This window comes from Petaurus breviceps, unplaced genomic scaffold (assembly GCF_028583685.1).
Source record: "Petaurus breviceps papuanus isolate PSGF00001 unplaced genomic scaffold, PetGlider_PUasm1.0 37, whole genome shotgun sequence".
NCBI lineage: Eukaryota > Metazoa > Chordata > Mammalia > Diprotodontia > Petauridae > Petaurus > Petaurus breviceps.
This window is the reverse complement of record NW_027186296.1, coordinates 57,566,564-57,579,281: the sequence shown is the minus strand read 5'-3', so window position 1 is coordinate 57,579,281 and position 12,718 is coordinate 57,566,564. Positions and strand designations below refer to the sequence as shown.

The 12,718-nt window shown below is 36.4% G+C and overlaps 1 protein-coding gene across 3 annotated transcripts in view; it reads left to right on the top strand.

Annotated features, from left to right (window-relative positions):
• The window catches only part of MCTP2 (multiple C2 and transmembrane domain containing 2), a 268,641-nt gene extending 262,056 nt beyond the window's left edge, over positions 1-6,585 (top strand). For all 3 annotated transcript variants that reach the window (XM_069098511.1, XM_069098512.1, XM_069098510.1), the window contains 2 exons: positions 3,390-3,487; positions 5,856-6,585. In XM_069098511.1, the coding sequence (XP_068954612.1) occupies positions 3,390-3,487; positions 5,856-5,924 (167 nt within the window). In that variant the 3' untranslated portion in view covers positions 5,925-6,585. The remainder of the gene's footprint in view (positions 1-3,389; positions 3,488-5,855) is intronic.
• Positions 6,586-12,718: the final 6,133 nt, after the last annotated feature.

The window sequence follows — 12,718 nt, the reverse complement described above, 5'->3', positions numbered from 1 at the left end:
TTTACAAAGAAATTGAAGATGTTAGGTGACTTGTCCAAGGTCAGTTGCAATACAGAGTAAATATGAGACCTGGGATTCCAATGTGATCCTGCCATTTAATTTAAATATTTTACAAAGCTGTATTATCATGTAGCCCACTAGTTTGCTCCACACTATTATTAGACACTCTACCAAAATCCTTCCCAAAATTCAAGTATATTTTATCTCAAGCATGATAGATAATGAGCTGATGAATCCATTTCATCACCCTGTGAAAGGAAATGAGTTTAGACAACCTGCGATTAGAATGTTCATCTGGATGATTCCATGTCAGCTTGCAGTCATCTCAGTTTTCTTTTCTAAGTGCCAACAAAGCATATCTTATTAACAATCTTATATATTGAATTGAAAGCAAGCCCACAAACTAGAGTGAGAGAGAATCCAATTTAACATCTTCCTTTCTTCATTAGCAGATCTCTTCCTAAAAGCATTAGTCTAATTTTTTTCATGTGAATGTCACACCCCATGGTCAAGGAAGCTGAAAAATTGGGGCAGCATTAGTCATGAAGTTGAAAGACAACTCATGTTGTCAATCTAATAACCCCTTCCCATAGCAGAGAGGACTGAGGGAAACCCTGTCCTTTATCTCTACCTTCCTGTCCAAAACTCTGAATTCTTTTAAATTAACATAGCCTTAGACCTGATGATATCATTTGTGTCCATGTTGTATGCAAAAACATTTGTCCTCTCAAATCATTGTTTTACTTGGATTTTTTTCTGCAGTAAGCAACACATCCTGGGAACCTTCATGGTACTGAATCTCTCTATCTCTCTCCCTCTTTCTCTCTTCCAGAAAGCAATAACCCAATGCTACAATTCTTTTGTTTATCATAGCATATGACCTTAGATTCCCAATTCCCCGGGCTGAGCTAATTCTTCTCTTCCAGGGCAAGAGTGGGCCCCTGTGTATTTGTAACTAGGACTATGCTTGCCATTAATACTTACAAAAGTAGTGATATAAAGCTATTCCCTGAGGTGGTCTGAAGCTAGCCATGTGACTCCAGAGGATCTGGTCCCTTTTTTTTTTTTCCATTCTGACTCCCTCCTTAAAAAATAAATAAATAAAAAGGCTTCATATACTTCCTTTTGTTGAGTTCTTCCAATCAACCATCTTTCATAGGCTTGTAAACCCTTTCAGTATTGTTCATTTGCTAGTTTCCCAAGAGAGTGAATCCCCACATTAGAAAGTCTTATTCTCCTTGTTACTCTGCTGAAGTATTCAAACTGCATGCCTGCAATGAGACCCTATTTCCATCTGGTCTAGGCATTGGGAGCACTTTTTAATTTCCATAGCTTATCCTCATTCCTTATATTGTTTCAAGGTCTTACTTATCACTGCATCATTTGCCTTTCTTGATTCAAGATGATTCCTCGGTTTCCAACCCTTGGCCTCATACTGAAGAAAATTATATGTGACTAAGAAAAAATAATTAAGCCCACAAAACCTTATAAACCAATGTGTGCTTTTGAAATGTTTGATCTCAGTTTCATATAATTTTTTATTCTAACTAAGCTTTTCAGATTACTTCAGACAGCTTCAGTGCATTGTGGACAACTTCTGCCTTTATTGGTACATTTGAGCTGCTGTTCAGGTTTATAATCTTCTCAGTCACTAAGAATGCAGTGTTTTGATCGGTTGTGATATTATCCTTGCCTTGCTGTTCATTGTAAAGACTCCAGATGCGCACACTATATATAATTAACAATAGAAGATATATCTTTTCTCAATACGTCTTTGTCTCCCTTCATCGTTTTCCCTTGTCTGTTTTCTTTTGCCAAAAAAGCCCACAATTAAATTTCTTCAGACTAGCATAGTTGAGTGTATTTTAGTTTAAAGAAGCTATGGGGAAATTTTAGCTAGAAGCATGAATTTTTCTGTGGGGGTACAGGGAAAAAAAGCCCTGGTGGGAACAGCCTTTTGTCAAGGAAAAGGGTACCATTACTGAGCAGCCTTTCACTGTCAAACCACCACATGATCCTGTATTTCTGGACAATGGTCAGTTCCTATTAGCTCTAGGGTAGTAAAGCAGTTGTTAATCTCCCTTTCAGCATAAACGGAGGTTGGCAGTATGGGGGATAATAACACGGAGGAAACCAGAACTGGAGATGAAACTGAAACGATATTAAATGCAATAAGAAAACATCAAACCTTTCGTGTGTGTGGAAAAAGTTCAATAGATAAATGTTATTTCTGATTCTTTGTAAGAGACTGAGTACATATAAACTATGCATCCACTCAGAATCATTGAGACTGACAGGGCCTTCATATATGACCCATGTTAAACAAGAATCCTACAGCAAAACTTTGAAGATGATCTAGAATTTGTCCCTTTAAAAATAGCATTTATAACAAATGGAGATGGAATTTGGTAGAAATAAGATAGCTTAAGAGCCACTGGTCATATACGGAGCCTGATATATTCTGAGAACAGAGAGAAATGGTGACAGTAGGTTGTGGAGGTTTCATCTCCTACAGGAGAAAACACATATACAGGGAGGGTTAAGTCTGAACTTGCATGTTGACATAAGTTATAGACACCTCTGTGGGAGTTTGCAGCATATTGACATCTTAAATGTTGATTCCACCTTCTAATTATCATCACACAAATCTTAAATTAACATTCACTTCACTGCTGAGAAAACTAGAAGTGACATTACAGTTGTCGATAAATGAAGTTTGTAACCATATTAAGATAATTTTCCAATAACTTTTCATAGTTTCTTACAGAATCAGGGAATAATTGATGTGCCAAATTCTATTCTATAGCAAAAGGAACCTGTGAAAATTGAGTAAAGAAGACTGGGGTGGGGGTAGATTTAAGAAAAACAAAACAAATAAGCCAAACAGACAAACAAAACCCCCTCTCATTCCCTTTTCCCTTCTTTCCCTCCCTCCTTAACCTCCTCTCCAATACATTTTGTCTAAAGCCATCAGGCAGGAACATGTTTGGGCTAATAAAGGCCTTTTCCCTTCTGGGACATTTGTTTTCATAGCAGAATAGGCTGTTAATCAGTATATTCCAAAAAAGCACATGAGCGCCACAGTTTCCGCTTGTGTACCTTCTATCCTGCTGCTGAGGCTGTAATGGGATTTTCACAACTAAAGCAAGCTGAGTTCTTTTTCTCTCTTTTCCCCCCTTCCTTCCTCCAAAAAAAGGCATTTGTGAATGATTCCACATGACAGCAACATGTGCATGACTTGAGGTCTAGTAATTGTTTTCACACTAATTTTTACTTGTGAATTTCCCTCCCCACCCCCATTCTCATCACCACCACTTGGCCAAGAGAGTTTGCAAAAATATAAAAAAATAAAAAGGTCCTATGATTCTGGGTTTGTTTTTTTTTTTCAGGCATAAATAAATTTACTAAGAAGCTTAGAAATCCCTATGCCATCGACAATAATGAGCTACTAGATTTCCTCTCCAGGGTACCATCTGATGTTCAAAAGGTAAGTAATGAATGACCACCACCAACAGGGGCATCAGGCAGCAGTAGCATTGCCCGCCACTGTGAAGGAAGAATACAATGCGCAAGCTTTTTGAATAACAGAGATAAGAAATCAGAAAATCCATAAAGGGAGATGGTTAGCAGGGGAGGCAGCTACAAAACCTTTGTCAAAAGCATAAGATGATTGTGGAAAATTATCCTGAAAAAGAGCTGCTTAAAAATGATCTGGAACTCACACCGAGTGGCCACCGAGCAATGTTTTTCTCACCTTTTTGCTCTCTGGCTTCCCTGAAGGGGATAAAATACACTCAGTAAGTGACAGAGACAGAGATACAAAGCCTGGGGAGGTTTTACTTATTTTTTTCCCACCTCCAGATGAAGAGATGTTGGGAGGAGGGGGATTATTCTTTTCATTTTGTGCTTGCCATGATTATCTGCTTGGTGGGGATAAACTCCCATATTTTTCTTCTGCAGACCTCAGAATCCACATAGAAAATGTTAGAGCTAGGAAAGAGCATAGACATCATTTAGTCTAACCTCACTGTGTTCTAGATGAGGAAACTGAGGTCTGATGCAAAGTCAAGGAAACATCAAATTCATGAGAGATGGGACTAAGAATCTAGGTCTTCTGAATCCATTCAGTTCTCAGCCCCTTTTACTAGTAATTAAGTATAGACTAAAGAATGAAATAAAAGAACTTGAAATCAATAAAAAGCAGTATTAGCATAATTTAATCTCGTAATATCCTCTTTCCTCGAATTTGCTGACATAAAAAAAATCCAAGTAAGATATTGTACTTACTAGCCTCATTTGATTGACTAATCCTTCTCCTGACCTGCAAGGGTTCTAGAGAGGAGGCAGTATGCTTGCTTTTTAAAAAATTTGTATTTTATTTTTTAATGGGAGCTATCACAGGTGCAGAACAAATAGGAGGTAGAGGGTTGGTGCTTAGGGAGACATTTTATGGTAAATTTCAGGGAAGTAATCAAACAAATGAGCCATTATCTGAAAGAACCTAAAATCAGGTCTTGTTTTTAATCTGTGAGAGATTATAAAATAATTGTCAATATACCCTCAGGAATATTTGCATAAAATCATAACCTCAAAAGCCTGTAGACTCCTTTAAAGTGTGTGTGAATTGAGGAAAGAGCTCCTTGGTTATTCCTATTCATTTTCACTATTATTTGATCAATATCTGTTCAATGTGCTGTTGGTTTGTCCTTTGACATTTACATTTGAAGGTAAAGATAGCCCAATTCCTATTTGTGTAATATTTGAGATTTATATTTATTCCAGTCCCTTAAATGGGTCTGCCCTCCTTAGGGATCATCCCTGAATCCTCTAAGGAAGTAGATGCTTTTTTCATTTATTTTCTTGTGAGGGCGTGTTGCTAGAATCTGTGAGATAGAATATACCATCCTAAGGGAGTTTGGCACAAACACCAAAAATAGTGAGCACATGTGGTGTGTAATACAATATCATAATTAAAGCCATTCCAACATGAATATCTCAAAACTCCTGCTCTGGACCACATAGTGCTCATGGCTCACCATCACTCATGCAGCTACTTGTGAGTCCAATTCTCTAGTCCTCCTTGTAGTTGAAATTCCCATCAAAATGACTCAGTGACATATCAGTACACAGACTAAGGGCTGATGCTCTTGGCATTAAGACCAGTTTGTTGCTGGCATAAGTACAGTGAGAGAGAGAAAAAGGGGATTAAGGGAAGATATAGTGTAGTATGAGTAAGAATCTCAATGCTTCACTGGGAATACTTTTCAATAATACAATAGACAGTTTACCACTAGGGACTCTACCATGGTCATATTTGTCACATATGTTTTAGCCATTACACTATAAATGAAATTCATTTTAAACAGAAGTAGATATAATTCTTGGGAGCAGTATCAGATTTGGCACTTTTTCCCTTTGAGGAAAAATAAATATGTGTAATTTGCTGATCTTTTTTCAAATTTCTAGATGGTCATTTAAAAATGAGAAATTCTGAAAATTTGTCCTGTTGCACACTTAGACGCACATGCTTTACAAATCCCTCAGACGCTGTTATTAAACTTACTTACAGGTTAATGCTGGCACACACAAAAATAATCTTATAGTGCTGAGAGCAGGTAGAAACCCATGCATCTCATTAGAAAAATCTGCTTTTAATATTTTGGTTTCATGAAATGATGCATGACTTCTCAAATCCTTCCTGCAATTAATCCCCCATGTTCCTGTGTTTAGAAAATGATTCATTACTTTTGAACCTTCCTTAGTTTCCCTTGGTTTGTCCTTGGGGAGCCATTAACACACACTGTAGTGAGCTTGAGTTACCTAGCTGCAAACGTCATGTCTATTTGTTTTTACAGGTGCAGTATGCTGAATTGAAACCATACAGCAACCACAGTCCCCTTAGGAAGAAGCGGAGTGCTCTCTAGGACACATACCAACTTTGGAATGCAGCATCTCTTTTTCGGGTTTGGTTTAGACCAACACTAAAACCATTAGTGTCCATATAGTCATTCTGGAAGGGCATATTTATTTCACATTCTCCCAACTGCCTCCCTGTAGGAACTCATGGAGCATTGGCATTGTTTTTTTGCACAGAGGGTCAGCCCAATCGGAGAAGGCAATACAGGGAATGTGCACAACTGTTTCATTCTCATTCTTAGAAGAACTGGAGTAAGACCTTCGGTATCTTGCCTTCCCCATTGGAGAATACCAATGACTAGTTTGCCCAAGCACATCCAGACTTCTTGGACTCAGGAGAAACTTTGACATTTTAAAATTCCTCCAACAGATTTACCATTAACATTTGAGAGCTATTTTTTTCCACCTTCGTTTAGATCATTGTTCATTTAAAGTTTTTGTTCTGATGTATTTGATGCCCATCATCTTTTCAAATAATGTATAATTTAAAATATATATATTTCATGATGTCCAGACGGGACAAAAAGCTGAAGCTTCAATGATGTCTTAGTAGTTATTATCTAGTTGTAATTAACTTCTTGGTGCTGGATGCCATGTGGCTCCATAAGGTCCATTGCCGGCAATGGACATGTCAGGAGCAACCAGTTTGAATAAATGAAAGAAATACAATCTTCTGACCTACAAAGAGTTTATTTTCAATTGTCATTATGATACTATTTCATTGATTTTTTCATTATTTGCTTTTCTTTGTCAAAAAAGATTCAACACTACAGCTTTAGAAATAATAGATTTTTAAAATGTGAGGGGACAAAAAAAGATTAGGTCTCTGGTGATTAAAATGATTTCTTCCAGTCCTTGATTTCTCTGTGTAAGTGCATTTCTTCTCATGATCTCCTCCAGTGCCTTATTCTGACATGGAGGTGGCACTAAATCTCCTAAGGCTATGTTAGCAAAACCCTAGTTCTGGCAATTTCTACCAGGATGGAAAGAAAGATTTAGGACCTGAGATCTAGAGGGAAAAGGATCTCAGAGGCCATCTAGTTCAGTCACCTCATCATACAAGATAATGGAGGCTCAGAGAGGTAGTATCAGAGGTTTGATATGAGTCCAGTTCTCATATCCCTAGGGATAGACTAAATATATGTTTTTCAGAGGACCAGCTTAGCTAAATGTATAGAGGCTTACCACTATCCTTGACAAAGGATGACAGATTTGGGGGGGGGGTGCAGAATGCCTCTAAAATTTCCGCTGTTAATTCTTACATGTGCTGATGGAGCAGAGGGGCAAAAACAATGGGATTCTTGATCTTTGAAGAACCTTCAAAATTAATCAAAAATTAGTTTATTGCTTTAAAAAAAAGAAAAAAAATATTTGTTCACTTAATTTAACACACATTTATTAAGCACCTACAACTTCTGGGCTCTATACTAATCACTGGACATACCAAAACCAAGAAAAGACATGGCCCGTGCCTTCAAGGAGGTTACATGCTGTTGGATTTAATTTATGGACTTCTTTAGGTTGATTTTCTAATACTGAATCTAGGATTCCTTTTCTGATCACAAGTAATGTGCACAATAAGAATTTGTACTAAAATCCTACTATGAGTTAGGAAGCAAAAGCAATCCAAGAATGAAAAATAATCTCTATCTGTTTGCCCATCTATCTCCACAATGTTACAGAACATTTATCCCTTCCCAAATAATTTAAAATTCTTATTCTATCATAATGTAGAATTAAATGGAACCATCTCTTTTCAAATGAAAATAAGTTTATAAAAATGTATTTTGTTGACACATAACTTTGTACATACAGTTTTTTATATATGTATGAAACTAAGTTGAAAAACAAAACAGACTTGATTTCATAGTTTTAGTCTCTTTTTCTAGGTTGTAATTTAATAATCTTCAAACGAAATATTTATGAAAAATGCCAAAGATTCTAAACCTTATCACCCCATGTCTGTTTTTCTTCATATTGTATCTTTCCTGGGTTGTCTTTCTGACTGAGCCAGATTTCTGCATGATTTGATTTACTTCAAGTTAATGAAGCTGGTTGGAGAGAGCTTCGTAAAAATTACAAAAGCTTCAGTAAAGCTCTTACTTGTACATACAATAGATACCCAAGAATCTCTTTTGTTCAACCAGTTACTCAATCTTCTGTGTAAACAATGCCTCATTGTGTCCCTCCCAACTATCATCTAGTTTATCATAGTCTGTCATTTTGTAAGGACCTAAGACAGACATTTTTAAACAGACATGTGAGATCCGATCAGTCATTTCAATGAAAAATTTCAGCAGCCAAATAACCCTTTATTTATTCAGAAGTAGAACTGGTATTTTATCAGCATTCTTTTGTATGGGATTTTCAAAATGAAATAATCTGGTCAGAAAGCATGGTAAATTGGGCTTTTTATCATTACCTAACTCTGGATCTCATTCATTGCATTAGGTGAGCACGTAAGGAATGTACTCTTCAAATAAGCCTGGTCACCAAAAATCTTAAAATACATTATCTGATAAAGGATATTTTTGTTATTTAAATAAGCAGACATTAGAAGTCAACCAATATTTTATTGAGAAGGAGTTGATGCTTAATGTCAGTCATCAGAAATGACCTTTGTGTTGATATTAATGTTTTCTAGATTTTGATCACATTATGTGGGTGCTCTTTCCAATCATGCATATTATAACCCACCCATTCCTGCCTGTTCTTTGGGAATCTTGAACATATCTTCCCATAAAACCAACACAGAAAGTCTACCCAATGTACAGAGGCTGCCCATGCTTTCTTTGGACAGGACGTGGACATCAGTAGAGGATGCAGGGTATGTATTGATTAGCCCTCTCTCTTTAATTGTGACTGCTAGGTGGGACAGTGGATAGAGCACTGGGCTTAGAATCAGGAAGACTCATCTTCATGAGTTCAAACCTGGCCTCAGATACTCATTAGCTATGTGACCCTGGGTAAGTCACTTAACTTTTTGCCTCAGTTCGAAATCTGCAAAATGATCTAGAAAAGGAAATGGCAAACCACTCCTGGATCATTGCCATGGAAACCCCAAATGGCATCCCAAAAGAATTGGACATGGGGGTGGCTAGGTGGCGCAGTGAGTAAAGCACCGGGCCAGAGTCAGGAGGACCCGAGTTGGGTTCTAGCCTTAGACACTTAACATCCACCCCCCCAAACACACACACAAAAACTAGCTGTGTAACCTTGGGCAAGGTACTTAACCCCAATTGCCGTCCAAAAGGCCAAACAAACAAAAAAAAAAGAATTGGACATGACTGAACAGTAGCATCAACTTGAATTATGAGTGACCCATTGTTTTTTGTTTGTTTGTTTGTTTTTTCAGTCCTACATTTCTCTGACAGCATACTTTATATCACTTTTCCCCACATAATTTTTCATTTTGCTACATGGGAATTAAGAAGATGGGCTTTTATTTCAAAAAGAAGGAGGAGGGGAACATTAAAGCATTCCATCTCCTTGGGCAACTCATTTAACCTCAACTGTCCATCCAAAAAAAAGGGCAAAAAAAAAGCATTCTACTCCAGTTCTCTTCCTTAATTCCTTTTCTTTCTGTCTGTCTGGGATAAGAGTCAACATGGTGCAGTAGAAAGAGCACTGGGTCTAAATTTGGAATTACCAGGGTCAAATTCTACTTCTGTCACATATTATATGAACTTGAGGAAATAACTTCATAACTATCCATTAGAATATAAATTTCTTGAGAGTAGTGATTTTCATTTTTTACATTTGTATCTCCACCATTTAGTACTGGATATATAGTAGGTGCTTAATAAATGCTTGCCGGTTGGACAATTTTCACATCTTACCCTGGAATTTCATTCACTTAGTTTTCCCAATGTGCATGGTTAGACCAGAGAGCATTTGAAAGATTTCATAGCCTCTTAATGAGATCCATAATGTTCTGTTTGATGCAGTTAGTATTACACACAAGTAGGGTTATATGAAAATGTATTTTATTTCAAAGGTAAATACTTTGGTTATGTATACATTTCCATGCTTTGTACCTCACTTGCTTCTTAAGTCTGGAGTATTGCATTCTCTTCTTTCAATTTCTCTGAAATTGTGTGATTGTAAAGATATGGTCTATTATGAAAAATCATTTGTAAAAGACTCCCTATTCTCTTAAATTTTCATCAAGGATATCCTTGATGTGTGTGTGTGTGTGTGTGTGTGTATTTCCACCATAAAAATGTTCAATAGATGGCAAAGTCACCATTTGGTTCAGTAGTTACTAATACTATTTGAGTTGCCTTATTTTGGTAATAAGATCCAAGATTCTTTTTCTGTGTCTACAATTCTTTTCTTCCTTAACATCCTCAAAATTGTATCATCTTGGATCTCCTCTGTATATGCTTGTTTTGGTAGTTTCCTTATCTTTGTTTTCATCAGTGCCAGTTATACATTTTTTACATATCACATCAAGGGCTGTAATGTTGAATCCAAATGTGATATCTCCACCACCCTTCATCGTAAAAAGAATTTATTGCATACATTGTTATACATCTTCAGCATTGTTCATCTATTGATTGTTGTCCTTGTTTCTATCTTTAAATGGCCTAATTCTGCTTAATAGAATCTCTTGACCAGCTTTCATTAAGCTTTTTTTCCTCCAATTCTTCTCATTGTCTTATGAAGGTGATATTACTAATAACATTCTACCATTTTTCCCCATAAATGTTACAAACAAATTTTATTCTAAGCCAGTGTGTCCACTGTACATTATATCTCCCTGCTTGACAAGGAGATAAAGTATTTTCTGGCTGAAATTAATCTAGCCTCTTTTGGTCTTGTGCCAATCAATTTACATTGGTTAAACTTCTTTAGGAAATTGTCAATACTTGTTCCTCCATTCATTTACCATTTTTTTGTCATTACCAGCTAGTTTAAGTAGGTCATGTTGAAATTGTTTTAATTATACTCCATCACTTGTTCCCATTTTTATTCTCTAAGTTTTTATGAAATTTAATTTTTACTCTAACAAGTTGATTGTGTATAGTTTTAACTAATTCAGGAGTGACTGGTACATCAGAAATAGATTGTTCTTGTAGGACTGAAGACCATTTTCTACTTTATTTTTGTTTCCATAGATTGCTTTGACCAAAGACTGAATCAACAAATGACCATCCCACTGGCAATAAGATTCTTGGTACTTAGCTCTGTTGGTCCTTAGAAGAAGACATAGTTTAGTGACAGATTTTATAGCACAGTAGAACCTGCTGGAATGTGGCAACATAGATCTTGAAAATCTAGGATCACTTTCACACCTCAATGAGACACAAAAGTAGGACTTTGCAGATAGTTTCTGGAAAAGTTTAAATAAATTTGTCACTTATAAACCTTTCATATGTTATGAAGTGAAGATTATGGGTGCTGGAATACATTCATATCATCTGAAGACTATACCAAAGAAAGTTACTACTACTATACTTTCTCCCACCATTGTCAGAAATAGAGTACTGGATTAGAGAAACCACTGGCAACCTAGGATTTTTTTAAAGTAGAAAGAAATGATTTTATAACTGGAAGGAATTTCAGAAATCATATGTCTAAGGTTTCTCATTTGTTAACTCAAGGAATCTGTGACTCAAAAAGGATACATTTTTTTCAAGACCACAGAGCTACAACCTAAGTCTCAAATCCAGTGCTTTTCCTATTATAATATTCTGCCCTCTTCCCTAGTTGCAATTAGTTCACTCTTGATTCTTAGCATGTCAAATGACCTTGTTCAAATATAAACACCAAGTTTAAAATGCTTCATTACATGTTTATTTAGAAAAATCCATAGAGATTGGTGAGAGAAAAAAATATGCTTTTGCTTCTAAGTAGTAATCTACTTTTTTTTGGTCAGGTATATTTTAGATGTATGGGATGATTTAAATGAGGATGAAAATCTGGATTTGTCATAAATTCACCAATCAGCTATGAGCTCCAAAAGATTCTCACATGTACAGATGGTAGGTACATATGTTTATGATTTAGATTTACAAAGGATGTTCATACTTAATAAACTATAGGTACTTCTACATTTTAATATTATTCAATCTTTTTACCTATTTATACATCACATTTCTCACAGTGGAACAGTTGAGAAATATAAGTAAAAGAATCTCTGGATCTGTGTTTGTGTTGTAAACTGGTCACTAATGGAAAGTCACAATTCTGAATAGTGATTTGTAGTTTCTGCTACACTGCACCCTTAATGTCTTTGAGTCAGGGCTTAAATAACCCTGCTTTGGGTGAGTGCCACAGGATACTAAAGTAAACTCACTGTTCTTGTTTTAGCCTAACCATGTCAGAGAAAAGACCTGGGGAAATCTATAAGCCTTCAGGTTTTAGACTATTCTAGACTGGAGGGTTGAAAAACACCTAATTTCTAATAGCTCTCCAAGTCCTAGACAGCCTCTAATAATGGGGCATTTACTCTCTCTCACTCCACTTTTAGAAAGCAGCTTTAATTGTTAGGAAGCTTCTCCTTAGATTGAATTGAAATCTCTCCCTGTCAATTACAGCCCTTGGTCCAGCTCTGCTTCCTTGGGCCAAACAGAGTAAATCTATTCTTAAGACAGGTGACACTGTATGGCTTTAAGTGATGCCACATTGCCATAAATACCACAATTCCTGAAGAATAAAAGTTTCAGGTGAGCCAAAGGCCAATAGAGGACGACATTGCAGAAGCAAACAGTTTGAAGGAATATTAGTTAGGAACAGATTGCTGAATAATCGTGACGGGTTAGACTGTTAAGAGGAGCAGGAGATAACACATGAAAAG